The following is a 17,159-nucleotide window of genomic DNA, read 5'->3' as shown; positions in this document are numbered from 1 at the left end:
ATAAAGATTCTTGTTATGCATGATTCTATAGTCCAGTATAATTATTAGAGAGTATATATATTAAATTTTCATTGCATCACTCCAACCAGGGAAGATGTTGGATAAATCAAAATTGTTCATAAAGTCCAAAGAAGGCGAATTGAAACCACTATTCCCGCCAACATCGTCAAGAGACGAATTAGTTGTAGCAGTTGACTCACTCCCAACTAATTGATGTACCAGTCGAAGTTTGGGAGAATCGGTGTCGTCCGCAATTAACAAATTCAGAATATGCATATCTTTTTTGCGATCTCTTATGTATTCTGGTCGATATACTTCTTCGACCTTACCATTACCATAGTCGTGCATGGAATGCCTCAAATCGTCGTCCTGTAAGGCTGACGAATTTTGCTTTGCTACCTTTGCAAACATCTTTTGCAACTTTAAACATGTTTCATACCATCCAATTCCCAAACCCCACATTTTTTTCCAGGTCAAGAGAGATCTCATCGATTCTTCCGCTAATTCTTTATATTTGGTCTTAAAATTGTCAACAGCTAATTCAATGTTGTCCACTTCTGATTTGTATGGAAAATGTTGAAGAAGCACTTTTTTTGGAAAAGCATCGATGTATAGTCCTGTCGCAGCAGCTGTGAAAACTTGAAATCCTGTAAATGGGGCAATCACCATCATATTAATAGGTTTCAATACTTTTGTTATATATGCTAAATCATCGAGTGTCTGCAACATTGTTCTAGTTTCAGTTTCCCACCAGCCATCAGGAAATGATTCGGGGGTGCAGAAGAAATATTCTCTGTTGAGAAATATTCGACAGAGAAAAACTAGACCATGGAAATAACCAAAATCTGCGGCCGAACCATCAGCAATATGAGCTTCTAAATTGAATTTGCTGAATTTAAGATGCGGAGGTAGACTTTCTACAAAAATATCCAATTCTTTGGAAAGCTTGGAATAGGGTGATTCTTCATCCCAAGGAGGCAATCTTTCCAACTTGCCTCCTGTTTCTCCCACCCATTTCGCTATTTTGGCCCAGGTTTCGAACAAAATGATGAGGAAACCGAAGCATGAAGTTTGATGCAATTTTTCATTGCTGGGTGCCTTATGTATGTAGCCGTTAGCGGTTTCAAATGCTAGAGACTTTTGTCGGAAATTTCCAAATATGAAATCTTTCTCAGTACAGGGTAATCTAACGTGAATATCATCCAATTTAATACATGAATGTCTATCTCGGCCACTTGAGTTACACCTGTCCATCATATAGACTGCCCACATTGTTCTTCTTTTGCTTTCGATGCAAATGAACTTTGAAGAGTCGTCTAATCTGTCCTCTTCTTTGTCTATAATCCCCTCCTCTGTTCCTAAGCCCAATACAAGAGCCATTCTTGCAGCAATTCCAACATAAAGATAACTTCTAGACACATTACCTTCACCCCATTCGTGACTACTTAATATTGTAAGAGCCTGCACTCTCTGGATGGTTGGACTATCGAAAACTTCCTTCAATATGTTTCTTGCATGCCATCCAAAATAGTTGGAAGCATTGGATGCCGCATTATTGTCATCGTTATCGACAGTCTTCGATTGTGTCCTGTTGTTGAAATTCGGCAAGAAGAGTTCGGGAGTTCTGTCCTCTGAAAACTCACCATAGACTTTAGGGAGATCAGGGTGAAGTCTCGCGCACAAGGCCAATATGGCCAAGAGAATTATTGGGTCCGGAAACCTTAATGAAGCTGAGTAGTTGGCTTCAAAAAAGTCATTGTAGTAGTCCAGGATATAAGTGGTTGGGTTAAATTTGGGGGATCGTATGAACGAGAGAAGAGAAGGTTTGTGCAAATGAGGGAAGATTCCTTTATACTGATTTTCGAAATATATTTCAGCAACTTCTATAATGGTTGTTTTATCTGGAAGAACTACAGAACTGGGTGGGTTGGCGTTGGTGTGGTTTGCCCCGTATGTCAAATCTAATCGCTTCTGTTCATTTAGTATTGGTGTCGTTATATTCAACCTTGGGGCCCTTGCTGAACCTGGAGATCCAGAGAAATCGTGCTTAATTTCAGCATTATAGTTGCTGGCACTGTTAGGTACCGGCGTACTATCAGCTACTGCCAGATGGGTGATGTAGTGCTTAGAAAGCTTTCGTTTCTTTAGTTGCGATTTCTTTAATGTATATGAACAGGTCAAATCTAACAATGTACACCGATGGCACCTGGTATTGTTATCGCTGTTGATGCACTTAAGCTTACTCTCTCGGCATAAGTTGCACGCAACACTGGCTCGGCTCGGCTTAGAGTCCGGTTTAACTTTAGGAGGAGTCAGCATCCTCCACTTAAGGAATAACCTTCGACTTGTGGTGAGTTGAACTTCAGTAGGTCGGATTTAGTTCGGATCGGAAACTACCTAAATATATAGAGAGAAAAAAATTTAGGACCAACTACTTGATTGTTAGTGCACCAACGATTCCCAAATCTACAAATGTTTACTAAGAAACCACAAGTCTAAATTGGCGTCCACATTTATTACCTGACTCCACAGTTTTTGTTTCAGCAGGCTAGGCACTCAAATTTGATTGATTGCAAATTAAACAAAGTCACGTGAATCAAAGAAACTTGTGCAGACTTCGAATGAGAACACTATGGCATAGTAACAAGGCTGGCATAATAAATGTTCAGTAGTGTAGAGGTTGTTCCTGCAAATTTGATTTGTTAGCCAATTTTGAAAGGCATATCCAATCTCTTCTGCTTATACTTTGCTAACTACGTCTTTAGCTCCGTCTATTTGCTGTTCTACTTTTGGGTCCAATGAGATCAGAAATGATTTTCTATCGTGAGAATCTTTCCTGATGGCTACTAAAACATCAATTATTTGTAATTCTACAAAAGTACTCAAGTTATTATGTAATATCCTTACTTGCAATAAAGAATAAATATCAAAGTGTTTTGTGAAAGGTTTCGAAATATTAAAACAAATGCAGAAACAGTGTTGGAAGATTTATACCTGTGCTGAATCCAACGAAAGAAGAATTAAAAAGAATGGTATTGTATAGCTCTGGGAGCTTAAATTGTGAATACGAAGCATTCAAAGCATAAAAGATGTGATGATACACAATGCAAGAGCGATGATAGCCCTTGAGCCAGTCAACGAGTTTGCGGAATTCTCGTTAGTATCTACTGATGGAATACTACCAGTCTCGGAACTAGATCCAGTTTCGGAACCAGAGGCGGAGCCAGAGCCAGAGCCTGAACCAGAGTCATTACCAGAGCCAGATTCAGAACCTGAGTCATTACCAGATCCAGAGCCAGCATTTCCAGAGTCAGATCCAGAACCAGAGCCAGAACCTGAACCAGAACCTGAACCAGAGCCTGAACCAGAGCCTGAACCTGAACCAGAGTCATTACCAGAGCCAGAGTCATTACCAGAGCCAGAGCCAGAGCCAGAGCCAGAGCCAGAGTCATTACCAGATCCAGAGGCGGATCCAGAGCCATTACCAGAGCCAGCGCCAGAGCCAGAGCCAGAGTCATTACCAGAGCCAGCGCCAGAGCCAGAGCCAGAGTCATTACCAGAGCCAGAGCCAGAGCCAGAGCCAGAGTCATTACCAGATCCAGAGCCAGAGCCAGATCCAGATCCAGAGCCAGAGTCATTACCAGATCCAGAGCCAGCATTTCCAGAGTCAGATCCAGAACCTGAACCTGAACCAGAGCCTGAACCTGAACCAGAGCCAGAGCCAGAGCCAGAGCCATTACCAGATCCAGATCCAGAGCCAGAGCCATTACCAGATCCAGATCCAGAGCCAGAGCCATTACCAGATCCAGAGCCAGAGCCAGATCCAGAGTCATTACCAGATCCAGAGCCAGATCCAGATCCAGATCCAGAGTCATTGCCAGATCCATTACCAGATCCATTGCCAGATCCAGATCCAGAGTCATTGCCAGATCCATTGCCAGATCCATTGCCAGATCCAGAGCCTTCAGTTGGTGTACTAGTGACAGTTGAAACGTAAGTAGTTCCTTCTCCATTAGATCCAGTTCCAGTAACTGTTACTGTGGTTAGAGACTCGCCTTCACCACCAGTTGGTGTGATTAAGACAGTAGTTACATAAGTAGTTCCCTCGCCATTTGGACCTGTGACTGTTACTGTAGTTGTGTAGCATGGGGTACTCTCTGCTGAACCAGTATCCGTTGGTCCAACAATAAGAGAAGTGGTAGTGTACCATGATCCATTCGAATCTGTGGATACAATCACATCTCCTGTATCAGTAGAAACAGATCCATCAGAGTTGGTAGTAGTGAAAGTGGTAGTGTACTCAGTGAAGTGATTCTCAGAAGATGTGTTAGACGTTTCGTTGGAGGAAGCTTCAGGTGACGAAGTTTCGGATGAAGTTTCAGATGAAGTTTCGGATGAAGTTTCAGATGAAGTTTCGGATGAAGTTTCGGATGAAGTTTCGGATGAAGTCTCAGATGAAGTCTCAGATGAAGTCTCAGATGAGGAAGTCTCAGATGAAGTTTCCGACGACAAAGTTTCAGACGACGAAGTTTCAGACGACGAAGTTTCAGACGACGAAGTTTCGGATGAGGAAGTCTCCGATGAAGCAGTCTCCGATGAAGCAGTCTCTGAACTTTCAGAGGATGAGTAACTGGTTGGAACTTCAACGATCACAGTGTCAGTACCACCTTGGGTGTCTGTGATAGTAACAGTTGTTGTCTCAGTACCAGTCCAAGTTGAAGTGATAGTTGTTTGAGGATTAGTAGATGGAACTTCAGAGGATGAATAACTGGTTGGAACTTCGACAATCACAGTGTCAGTACCACCTTGGGTGTCTGTGATAGTAACAGTTGTTGTCTCAGTACCAGTCCAAGTTGAAGTGATAGTTGTTTGAGGATTAGTAGATGGAACTTCAGAGGATGAATAACTAGTTGGAACTTCAACGATCACAGTGTCAGTACCACCTTGGGTGTCTGTGATAGTAACAGTTGTTGTCTCAGTACCAGTCCAAGTTGAAGTGATAGTTGTTTGAGGATTAGTAGATGGAACTTCAGAGGATGAATAACTAGTTGGAACTTCAACGATCACAGTGTCAGTACCACCTTGGGTGTCTGTGATAGTAACAGTTGTTGTCTCAGTACCAGTCCAAGTTGAAGTGATAGTTGTTTGAGGATTAGTAGATGGAACTTCAGAGGATGAATAACTAGTTGGAACTTCAACGATCACAGTGTCAGTACCACCTTGGGTGTCTGTGATAGTAACAGTTGTTGTCTCAGTACCAGTCCAAGTCGAGGTGATAGTGGTTTGAGGGTTAGCACTAGATGGAACCTCTACTACAACGGTATCAGTTCCGCCTGGAGTGTCAGTTAATGTTTCAGTTGTCGTGAAAGTACCAGTCCATGTAGAGGTGATAGTAGTTTGACTGTTGGCAGTAGAAGGAACCTCGACTACAACGGTATCAGTTCCGCCTGGAGTGTCAGTGAATGTTTCAGTTGTCGTGAAAGTACCAGTCCATGTGGAGGTGATGGTAGTTTGACTGTTGGCAGTAGAAGGAACCTCGACTACAACGGTATCAGTTCCGCCTGGAGTGTCAGTGAATGTTTCAGTTGTCGTGAAAGTACCAGTCCATGTGGAGGTGATGGTAGTTTGACTGTTGGCAGTAGAAGGAACTTCAACGATGACAGTGTCAGTTCCGCCCTGAGTATCGGTGACTGTTACAGTTGTTGTGAAAGTTCCGGTCCATGTAGAGGTAAGGGTAGTCTGAGAGTTGGTTGGTACTTCGACAATAACCGTGTCGGTACCACCTGGAGTGTCAGTTTGAGTAACAGTGGTGGTGAAGGAACCAGTCCAAGTAGATGTAATAGTAGTTTCGGGGTTGGTGGCACACTCTGAAGTTATGGTCGAGGTGCTTGTGAACCAAGAACCACTGGCATCTGTAGAGATTATAACGTCATCAATTTCAGTACATACCGACCCGTCGGAGTTGGTGGTGACAATAGTTGTAGTGGATTCAGTAGCACTTGTGCCAGGGGCAGGAGGAAGTTGCTTGCATGGTTGGCATACGGCTGGTGCTGGGTTTGGAGGAGGTCCAGCATATGAAACAGCACCAAAAAGAACAGATAACAATCCAAGGTCATCATCAGTTGTGATGGAGAACAAGGATGGATCATAACCAAGACCAATATTGAAATTTTGGGATAACAAGCCTGCTCCACGAAGAGTCAAAATACCTGTGGTAGTATCGTAGTCCCAAGCATCAAGCAAAGGTGGAAGGTTAACAAGAGGGATATCCAAACCAATTTTATTCCCATTACCAAAACCAGCAACATTGTAGGTCTTTGGAACACTTATAGCGGTAGCTCTGAGAGAAGACTGTGGATCTTGCAAATAGAACCACTGGTTGCTGTCAATATTCAAGACAGTATTAGAAAGAAAGATACTTGAATCGTCGATTGCAGTGATACATCCAGTACCAGCAATATTTGTAGTTTGAGTGTAAAGTTCATTGTACAAACAAATTTGACCGTTATTGTTAATGGTACCAAGAGGTGTACCCAAACTAACAGGTCCCGTAGTTCTAGTTTTCAAGTAAAACACCAACAAACCATTGTTATTCCAATCTGGTGTAAGAATCAGGAACAATGGAAGACCAACTGACCCATCAGCTCCCAAATACATTTCACCATTGTTTGTGAAGGAAAGGCCAAGAAGATTATAAGTTGGTGCAAGCAATGATTGAACTGCATTAAAAGCAATTATACCGTCGTTGTTAATGTTACCAATAGGAGAAAGAAGTGTTACTTGCAAGGAAATCAATGAACTAATTCCAGTAATGTAAAAGCCTGAACCTGTACCGACGTTGATATCACCTAAGAATGCCGTGACAGCGTTATCAATAATGGACCAATAGACGCCATCTTCAATTGTAGTAGTTCCAAGGTCCACATTTAGAATACCACGGTCAATAGTATCTTCAGTTATTGTCACAGCTTTAACTGCGGCAAGAAGTGTTGTAATAGCTAACAACGAATACCTGAACAACATTGTTTCAAATTACCAGCTAAATTGAGATGCTTCGAAAGTTCATTATTTCAAATGATGGGAATAAAAGTTTTCTTTTATAATCAGAATTTTGAAGCTTTAGAACATGTAATTGAAACCCAGAAGACCCAGATGATCAATTACGAGAACGAAATTGGAAAAGTAAATATAATGCATGTACCCCTCCATTAACTGCAAGTTTCATGTATGTTGATCTATGGAAACCATGCATTTGCTGCTCAATGGTGCATTGAAGTTCTTCAAGTGAAATTGTATGTCTTTAGATTCAAAGGTTACATCTAAGATGATTTTTATTTTCAGTTTCAAAAAAGGTCAATACAAAGGTATTTGCTATTTCAGTTTAGTGATTCCATATGAAAGAAGTAGAAATAGGTAAATAATTGTGTTTTAATTCTGTTAAAACACTCTCGTGTGTTGAAAAAGTATCAGCGGACACTCATGCCAAGCGCAAATTAACCCTATATTTAGTTGCAAATGGACCCTGTACGTATTATTTGCAGGATGTATTGGATGCATGCTGGGTGATTATTGATGCGCACAAACGCCCGCTTACACTAAAAATATGTATATATAGCCTGTGCTTTAGAGATGTTGTATCAATTCGGACAATTCACCATTTGCTTTTTATGCCACGATAAAATAACAAGACCCATTAGATCTTATTGATTGACCATTGCTCTTGGCGACAAATACAACATATAAGGGATTTCCAAGAATGGACATTATTTCTGTTTTTGTGACATCTCCATACTAACAGATGCTAACACGGCAGTAATAAGTCGTCTACAAATTGCCAGGGGAGTCAAGGGTGAGATATTAACCTGCAACACGCTTCCCCTGGTGTTTGTATCTCCTATCCAAGCCATTTTTTTAATGCTATCACATAGAATATGGTCTAGGACTGCAAGGACCATCCAAAGGAGGCAAACAATCCTCTCCTCGAATCTAGTGTAGATGCCATGCCATTGAGCACCTCAAGTACAGCCCAGATTTTTCATTGTCCTGAAATGCAGCCTCAGATAGAGCATCAAGCAAGGCCATTTCCTTTCTAACATATTTGTCATAGATCTGGTCATTTCCCTTTGTAGATAAATTGTTACAAGATTGGGAGATCAGGTACATTGCAAAGTCCAAATGCAGTAACCTTAGGGTAAATTTCAAGACGCAAATAGTTGTTGCTCGGCACGAGTTTAGTTGGAAAATATCTCACATGCAGGATATATACCTGCATGTGAGTATAAATCTATGTACCTACTTGATTAGGATATTTTAGGCAAAAGTAATATTTTCTATAGATCCTATTGTAGTAATGATTTTAGACTTGTTTGAATTCAAAAATTTCCATATTAAGAAAGCTATTAAGTTCAATTAATGAGATGTTTATAACTCTAAATTTATATGAAGAAGTATTCAATTAAAAAGGCACATGCGTTAATTGAATTTGAATATTGGCGTCCTTGAGCTGATTCATGAAATATCTATATTGGAGGGCACATGCTACAACAGCAAAGCAACTACCATATCTAGCGAATATAAATTTTTAAATTGATTTGGATAAGTAAAAGATGCTCAATAGTTGGTGACTATCTAGTGTTGCTTCTATTGTCTTAATGAAAAACAAGCAAACAATTCGTTGGCGCGGCTTAACTATGTTATGGTGCAATATTTTGCAACTAAATCAACAGAGTATTGAGGTTTATAAAAAAGGAGATTTATGTTAAACAGGCGAACTTTACAGAAACATTATAGATAATACGAGGATAGCGGATGCATAGAAAGGACAGCCTATAAGATTATGAAAACAATCGAAAAATCAATTAGCTAACGAATAACAAAATATAATTTCTTCTTCTTCTTCAAAGATTCGAAAGAAATATCTTCAAGCTTGGCATTTTCACCACCACAAAATGTTTCGTAAACCTTTTTTTCTATTTTCAAGGATTTGAAGAAAGCTTGCCAATTCAAAGAAAATGAAACTCAATAATCCGACAGTGGTATCTCTTCCAGCCAGCTCAATAGTTTAACTTGCAAGATAGTTGGATTTCTGGTTTGCTAGGCCAATTTATTCAAGAACACATATCCATCTCCAGATTTTTTTTCTAATTCATCTGGAGAGAAAGACAATGCCTTATTGGCATAGAAACAGACGATCTTATATTAGAATTACAGTATCTAAATTCCTTGTTATTAACGAAATAGTAAAATTGTTGGAAGTAAGCTCTGGAAGCTTCTGATTCAAGTCGAAGGCTGCAGCGACTGTTGTTGGATGTACTGGAAGAGCGGAAGTACCAAGATGGCAAACTACCGCAACCACTTGGTAAGGCAAGATAAAACTAGTTCAGCATACATAGTTGGTATGTTTTAGATTTATCAGGTTCGAAAACTAACAACACATATCGTATATGTATTATATCATAAAGCGAAAAAGAGCAACGACAAGGTCTTTGAGGTTGACAATTTCTAGGAGATAGAGCGGCTTTATGAAATTACAATCCACTGTAAGTACATCATGGGATTGCCTATTAAACTACTAATGGACATAGCTAAAACGTACCATGGCAAAATACATGTTCCTTGTTCTACTACGCTAAGAGATTAAAAAGAATTCACAGACTTCGAGATTCATAGCCTATTTCCAAAACATATACGGAACTCCAAACAACAAGCAAAAGTCATGGAAATACGCATTTACGTAAAATGTATATTCTGTCAGGTATACTGCATATTTGAGATCGCTAACTCGCCTAATTAGCAATTTAGTTTGTCTTTCTCTGCGGATTTCCTTTCTATACTTATTATAGAGGATTTTGACTTTCGCAGGATAAGCTGTTCCATTCATATGGACGGCTGCTCGTCTCTGATATACTTATTCATTTCCATCCGTTGGCTTCTACTTCTGTCTTATCTTAGTCGTGCACTAGCAAATATCTCAGATCAGTACCAACATAAAGTCTCAACCACAAGTTCTCTCCTCCCTTAAGGAATAAGCTCATGTATTCTTTTTCTTCATTAGAGGTAAGTCATGTATTTCAGATTTATATGTGAAGGAATCATCCAGTGGACGATGATAGCCAGCCTGCTGACGATGACTACCTTCCCATGAACCCATGAATTTGAAAAGAAACAGAAAATATTTGCAAACAGCGTAGAATTCCGAATGGTCTGGATATTGTTCAGATTTGGGAGCTGTATGTTCTTGTGCGTCGTCTCTCGGACGTCTCCCTTTCCAAAGAATCATTGCAAAGAACGTAGAGTGGGTCATGACGACAACTGAGAAGCTGTATAAAGGAACAGTAACTATTTTAAGTTCTTCCTTATTATGGCAATGTATGAGCTTGATAACTTTCAAATACAGACTCTAATCTAATATTGTGGTATTAGTTCATTCACAGAGAGAAAGTCTTTCATGAATTGGTTGTCATCTTGGATATATATAGAGTTAACCCAAGTTCACCAGAACTATGAACAATTCTGGTACTCTCTATTCTGAGATTAGTAATCTTTAGTATATGGGCTTCTCTCTGGTTGATTGACTCGGTCATCCTTATCTCTAGCCACTGATTGAAATATTATGTAGATGTTATAATAACCCCTGTAATATCAAGGAATTTAATTCCGTCTCTAATAAATAAATAAGGATGAAGATGATAATTCGAAGGTGTCACTCCCGTAGGATTATCTTTTTCAAATGAAGGATCATACTTCTAGTGACTGGACCATATTTTCTCCAATTGTCAAAATACCTACGACAAAGCGTAGAGATAAATTCATTGGGAGCAATCTTATATGGTGGCTTAATTGATTTGAGTCTCAGCATGCCTTCCTCTTTTTGCCTCAAATTCAGAGCAAAATGAGGAATAGGAAAGAAGGAAGCTCTGGAGCTTATCCTCGTGGATCATTTATGGGATACTATATGCTACTTTTCAAGCAAGTTATTTCTGTTTTAAGTAAGCATTCTAAATATATGAACTAATACTTGGTTATAGATATTGCTCCAATTCATAAATCGAAAATATCTGTAGATTGGTAGGAGCTTGTGTATTTCTTCTGCCATGCATGCCACAATTAATTCCAATCGAATAGTATTGGGCATTATTGTAAAGTATAATCAAGAGAGAGAGATTCTACTGAAGGATATGTTTTATCAAAACGAATCAGTGATGCTGCTAAAACAATCCCAAGTGAATATATCCTTCATTGTATCTCTTCATTGTTTTGAAATTGCCACGAGGAAGGAAGTAATGTAAAAAACTCAGTTCGCTTATAGAGGTGAGACGCGGAAGAAGAATATATAAAGAGCAGAGAATTTCCTCTAGTTTAAACAGCTTTTAAATAGCTCTTTAGTGATTAATATAAGTCTATTTCCATTAATCCTAATATAAGTCCAAAAGGAAAACCGGTCCCCATATACAGGTTTCCCGTAATTATCCATATTTTGAATTGACAAATATTAGAGCATTAAGATTTTGTAAGACTCAAATAGAAAAGTTAAGATCGTAAAAATATGGAAGCATTAGGTTAGATACTAAGTGATAACATGATGCAGGATTAGTGTGAATGTGTTGTTGTTCCATGTTGAGTTATTGTGCTTTTGGGGGGAGAATTATCAATATTGAATCCCATGACTAAAGTTGAAGAAATGGTGAATTATATACAGCCTGGACAATCTTTCTTAGGTAGAAATAAATATGTCAAAATATATGAGAGATGTTAATTATATAAAGAAGGAATGAGAAAGAAAGCATATTTAGAGGTTATTTATACCATTATTGCCCCTAACTATTTCTGCTGTACGTATTCACATTTATGCGGTATGGAACTGAATTCATAAAACAGAGGTGCTATCAAGTGATGTGAACCCAACCTGATGATGATCTAGGAGCGTGTGCAGTGTGCTGCTCTCTGAAGACAGTGATGAGTCATCATTATTATTACTATCTTAGCCCCCTATGCTTCAACTACAGACTTGATTGTAGAGATAATACATTTTCGTTTGTCCAATATTCGTCAATGGGTTTCTATGGCTCGGCTTCATTTTGCAGGTTGCCAGGGCGCTACGTCCGAAGGTGATGCTCTTGTCATTGACGGTCATGCTATCAAGGTATTCCAAGAGAGAGACCCAGCTGGTATCCCACGGGGGAAGTCTGATGTTGGCTACGTCAACTGGTGCCTTTACAATATTGGAAGGTGCCCAAAAGAACATGACAGTGCTGTGAAGAAGGTCATCATCACTGCCCCGTCTGCCGATGCACCTATGTTCGCTGTTGGTGTCACTTCTGACAAGTACACGCCAAACTTGGTCATTTCGAATGCCTTTTGCACCACCAACTGATTGGCTGCATTGGCTAAAGTAATTAACAACAGATTCGGAATTGAAGAGGGCTGGATGATAGCAGTACATTCCATCACGGCCAGCCAGAAGACGGTTGACGGACCATCCAACATAGATGCAGAGGAGGCAGAACTGCTTCTGGTAACTTCATCCCATCTTCTACTGGAGCAGCCAAGGTTGTTGGTAAGGTCATGACTGAACTGGATGGTAAGTTGACTGGTATGTCATTGACAGGGCCAACAATGGATTTCTCAGTGTATACTTGACTGTTAGATTGAAGATACCAGTCACATACGAGGAAATCTCATCTAATATCAAGAAAGCGTCTGAAGGTAGTTGAAGGGTATTTTGGGCTACACGGAAGAAGCTGACGTATCCAGGGACATCTTTGGCTCATCTTAATTGGCTATCTTTGACCAAAAGGCTGGTATTATGTTATCTCCAACGTATGTCAATTGATCGCTTGGTACGATAACGAATTCGCATATTCCACCAGAGTTGTTGATTTGTTGGAACAAGTTGCCAAGGATTCTGTTTAACTATTCACAAAGTTGCAAGGCTGCTAATTGAGCCTCGAACTTCTGAGTGGTGATTTATATTCTATATACTAGTATAATACGAATGCAAGAAAACGTGAAATTTAATGAATTGAAAGGGGCAATACAGTATTAAGGTAGCTCTCTCTAATTCTGCGGTATGGAACTTTCACAATCTTTGATTTGTATCATGTCTCGGACAATAGAACCAATTACGCAATAATTAGTGATGACAAATACAATGAACAAGAAATTAATATTGAGAGAATATTGAATTTCTTCATAAATAAATGATTGATAGTCATAGGCTGGCTCTATGAGTTGTATTGATGAGATAATTGAGCTTGAAGAGAATGACGAAATTGCTGTAGATACTAATTCTATATCCAGTGCAATTTCAAACTTGCCCCAAGATGAGGAATTAGAATATCCAGATGGAGGATGGAGAGCGTATGGAGTTGTTCTAGGATCTTTTCTTGGTTTGACAGTAAGTTTTGGACTCATCAACTCAGTCGGTGCTATTCAGGCCTATATTGCTTTACATCAACTTGTCGATGAAGCTACGTCTACAATCTCTTGGATTTTCTCCATCTACTTGACAATTGTGTTCGGCATAGGCATATTGGTAGGACCAGTATTTGATACTAATGGAGCACTTCCACTTTTGTTGTGTGGAATGGTACTTCAATTTATAGGTCTAATGGCTACAGCGGTCTGTAAATCTGTTGTTGAGTTCATATTTGCCTTCTCTGTTTGTGTTGGTGTTGGAAATGCTTTCTGCATACCGCCATTGATTGGTTCAGTAAGCCACTGGTTTTTAAGCAAAAGAGGACAAGCTATTGGATTGGCTACTGTTGGAGGTTCAATTGGAGGAGTTGTGATTCCTTTGATGTTACATGTCCTTTACAGCAATGTGGGCTTCGTATGGGCTATCAGAATATTGGCATTTTTCTGCCTTGGTTGTCAGGCTCTCTCCCTTATACTAGTTAAGGAAAGAGTCAGAAGAAAGTTGGTCTATATGGATGATAATCAGAGAAAATTTCAACAGATAGTACAAGCTTGTAACAATCTTGTGGATGTGCTGTCTTTGTCGGATATGAAGTTCGCATTTCTCACAGCTGGTGTATTCTTCGAAGATGTGACTTTGATGTGTACTTCCACATACTTGCCTACCTATGCTATTGCACAGGGAGCTAGTGAATCTACCGCTTACATCTTAGTGACAGTTTTCAATGCTAGTGGGATTGTTGGAAGGGTACTTCCTGCGTATGTCGCTGACTTCATTGGCTACTTCAATGTGAATGTATTGATGCTAATGGGTATGGTATTAACTATGCTTGTATTATGGTTTCCTTTTGGATCGCATATAGGTATTCTCTATGCCTTCTCCATCTTGTGTGGGTTCTTTGTTTCTTCTGTGTTAAGCCTTTCAACAGCATGTCTAGGTGCAATTACACCCGTTCACAACTTTGGACAAAGATACGGAATGTGTTTCTGTCTAGCTTCGTTAGGTTACTTGATAGGTATACCTGTTGGAGCAGCAATAATCGGCGATGGTAGTACTCATCGTTACGACATTTTCGCATTATATTGTAGTATTTCGGCTGTTGCTTCGATGTTTTGTTGGATGGTGAGCAGATACTACATTGTGGGATTTAAACTTAATGTACGCATATAGACAGGCGAACCACACACCAAAAGACAGGACATTTGCTGATAGACAGGAAAGTCGCAATATTACCTATGGTATAATCAAGGTGGACTCTTCCTGAAACAGTGAATTCCTTCTTACAATAACCTTGAAAAGATGCAGTTTTTCTATGCGTAGGGCTACATGTAAACTAATGGTATAATATTTTCGATAAAACAGGAACAAACACTTCAAGCAAGTCTTCTTCTCTTGTTGACACAAATATGAAGCTCCTTCCCAGCCTCAAGGGCCAACATCGCAATGATGCAACAAGTGGTCTTTCCCAGGTCAATACCCGCTGTCATACTGAAGCAATAAGCCACATCCTATGTAGCCTGTTGCTGGTCCCTCTTGAACTTGAAGTGTGGTCCAAACATCTGTCTGCCGGCCTCTATGAGCTCTTGGCCTGTCAATTTCGGTAGTTCGTCCTCGATCCAAATACTAGGCGAGAATATTTGAAGAGGCCCCATCTCCAAAAATTTATGCCAGGCTGCCAGATAGTCTCTCGTTCTTTGTAGCATTACATTATTGTAACCATTTCTATCTTTGGCATAACTTTCGACAAACCTTCTAAAAGAATGCCCAGCCTGTTCGGCAAAGGATTTGTCAATAATGATCTGTAGTCAAGTCATATGAGACTGTTTCTCTGCAACCAAAAATGTAAGCACTTGTCTTATTTCCCCTACTTCAGTCCACCAAGATGTGGAATTGTTGAAGCCACGAATTGACGCAACGACTTTCCGAGGATAATACTTTTTGTGATGTTCTATTCTCCCATGATAAAAATGGAGCTTGTATTTATGATTGAGATCCTCAAACTCTTTGACGTTCAATGATTCAGTTTGTTTTTGGTATTCAACATTAGTATGTTCGAACAGATACCTTAAGCCAAGCACTCGGACACTTCTTCAGAATAGCTATACTTCTGGGTTGCAATATTTGCGTGTTGTGTCATGTGACCGGATACCATGTGAACATATTTTAAATTGATATAATTAGAGCATTAGAATTTTGTAAGATTCAAATGTGATGAATTCTTACTTGATTGAACGAAGGTAATCGAATAGTACTACTTTTAGGACAGGGGCAATTTTTGACAGCAATTAGTATTTTTGTAGTATTTTTCGCATTCTTTTCAGAAAGACAATCAGTACAAGTATACAAGAAAATTGAGAGAAGTAATAAAAGTAAGGTAAAAGTTAAGATTGTAAGAATATGGATATGTAATGTTAGTTATTGTGGATATCATGATGTAGGATTAATGTGAATGTGATATTGTATTATATTGGGTTGTATTATATTGAGTTGTTGTGAATTTGGAGGGAGGATTATCCATTTAGAATCACATGACTAGAATTGATTGATAGGGAGTTATGTACAGTCAATATAGTAGTGAAACAATTTAAGCGCATTTGATGTGCGTGTATTACTAAAATGAGAACTGAGAGGTATAAAAGGATGGCGAGATCCCCAAAGTTTGAAAATAATTATGAAGATCATCAATTGATTCATTTGAAGTAGGATATCCTGGATTTTTATGGAATTACATAATGATCAACAGTAGGATTCTATTAGACCAGGTGGGCGTCTTGTCTAGCAGATGTACCAAATTAGCAAAGCATTGCCATAGGTAAATCGGTGGTCAGAACAGTAGCGACAGGTCAAGAGAATATTGTCTGAACAATTGATACCCCTCAAAAACTCGTCACTCCTACGAAAAGTTGGACAAGTTTGATCCAGTCGAGATTGCTCCATTGTGTATTGACAACCAGTTGTATGAGAAGCCTTTGAGGTAGGGTGTTTTTATCCAAGTTTTCACAAGTATTCCAGTTTTTTGTGCGAGGAAGGAATGTGACAGTACGACATTCTTCGCAGTAGAAGTATCGGTTCGCCCAAAAGCAACCACTCACGTGACCGGAGTGTTGTCTTATCTATTGCTGCATATGTAAAATGCTTACGTCAGATTTTGCCAATATTCCTGTATGAAATTCCACCAAAATAGGACATAATGTTTCAAAATTTACGAGCTATTAGTTGTTGCACGGGCAGGACATAACGTGACCACTAATGCGAGATATTGGTTGAGGCACGGAAGTTAAGTGAGGCGACCCAAATAGGATATAAAGTGACCAAAGGGGTGTGAGTTAATAGTTGCGGCACGGGCCTTGCGGTATGGATCTTTTCACGTCTTGCGGTATGGAGCTTTTCACGTCTTGCGGTATGGATCTTTTCACGTCTTGCGGTATGGATCTTTTCACGTCTTGCGGTATGGATCTTTTCACGTCTTGCGGTATGGATCTTTTCACGTCTTGCGGTATGGATCTTTTCACGTCTTGCGGTATGGATCTTTTCACGTCTTGCGGTATGGATCTTTTCACGTCTTGCGGTATGGATCTTTTCACGTCTTGCGGTATGGATCTTTTCACGTCTTGCGGTATGGATCTTTTCACGTCTTGCGGTATGGATCTTTTCACGTCTTGCGGTATGGATCTTTTCACGTCTTGCGGTATGGATCTTTTCACGTCTTGCGGTATGGATCTTTTCACGTCTTGCGGTATGG

At 39.6% G+C, this 17,159-nt stretch overlaps 4 protein-coding genes across 4 annotated transcripts; 2 read left to right on the top strand and 2 right to left on the bottom strand. All coding sequences in view use genetic code 12, as the record gives it.

Moving 5' to 3' along the window:
* Positions 1-60: 60 nt before the first annotated feature.
* On the bottom strand, positions 61-2,319 carry PICST_64361 (predicted protein; the record flags this gene model as incomplete). The annotated part of the gene is made up of 2 exons (XM_001386368.1): positions 61-1,961; positions 2,076-2,319. The coding sequence occupies 2 exons, from the start codon at positions 2,317-2,319 to the stop codon at positions 61-63; spliced, it is 2,145 nt and encodes a 714-aa protein (XP_001386405.2).
* Positions 2,320-5,358: 3,039 nt separating this feature from the next.
* On the bottom strand, positions 5,359-7,036 carry PICST_91284 (hypothetical protein; the record flags this gene model as incomplete). The annotated part of the gene is made up of 1 exon (XM_001386367.1): positions 5,359-7,036. A coding segment is annotated over exon 1 (1,665 nt), but the record flags the coding sequence as incomplete, so codon positions are not given.
* Positions 7,037-12,061: 5,025 nt separating this feature from the next.
* Positions 12,062-12,373, top strand: TDH4 (Glyceraldehyde-3-phosphate dehydrogenase; the record flags this gene model as incomplete). Its single annotated transcript, XM_001386568.1, has 1 exon — positions 12,062-12,373. One exon carries the CDS (start codon positions 12,062-12,064, stop codon positions 12,371-12,373), a length of 312 nt encoding a protein of 103 aa, XP_001386605.1.
* An 852-nt stretch (positions 12,374-13,225) lies between these two features.
* MCH4.5 (Monocarboxylate transporter) lies at positions 13,226-14,587 on the top strand (the record flags this gene model as incomplete). The annotated part of the gene is made up of 1 exon (XM_001386567.1): positions 13,226-14,587. One exon carries the CDS (start codon positions 13,226-13,228, stop codon positions 14,585-14,587), a length of 1,362 nt encoding a protein of 453 aa, XP_001386604.2.
* Between the last annotated feature and the right edge of the window lie 2,572 nt (positions 14,588-17,159).

Source organism: Scheffersomyces stipitis, chromosome 8 (assembly GCF_000209165.1).
Source record: "Scheffersomyces stipitis CBS 6054 chromosome 8, complete sequence".
Lineage (NCBI taxonomy): Eukaryota > Fungi > Ascomycota > Pichiomycetes > Serinales > Debaryomycetaceae > Scheffersomyces > Scheffersomyces stipitis.
Note: the sequence above shows the minus strand (reverse complement) of the source record. Positions and strands in the feature narration are given on the sequence as shown.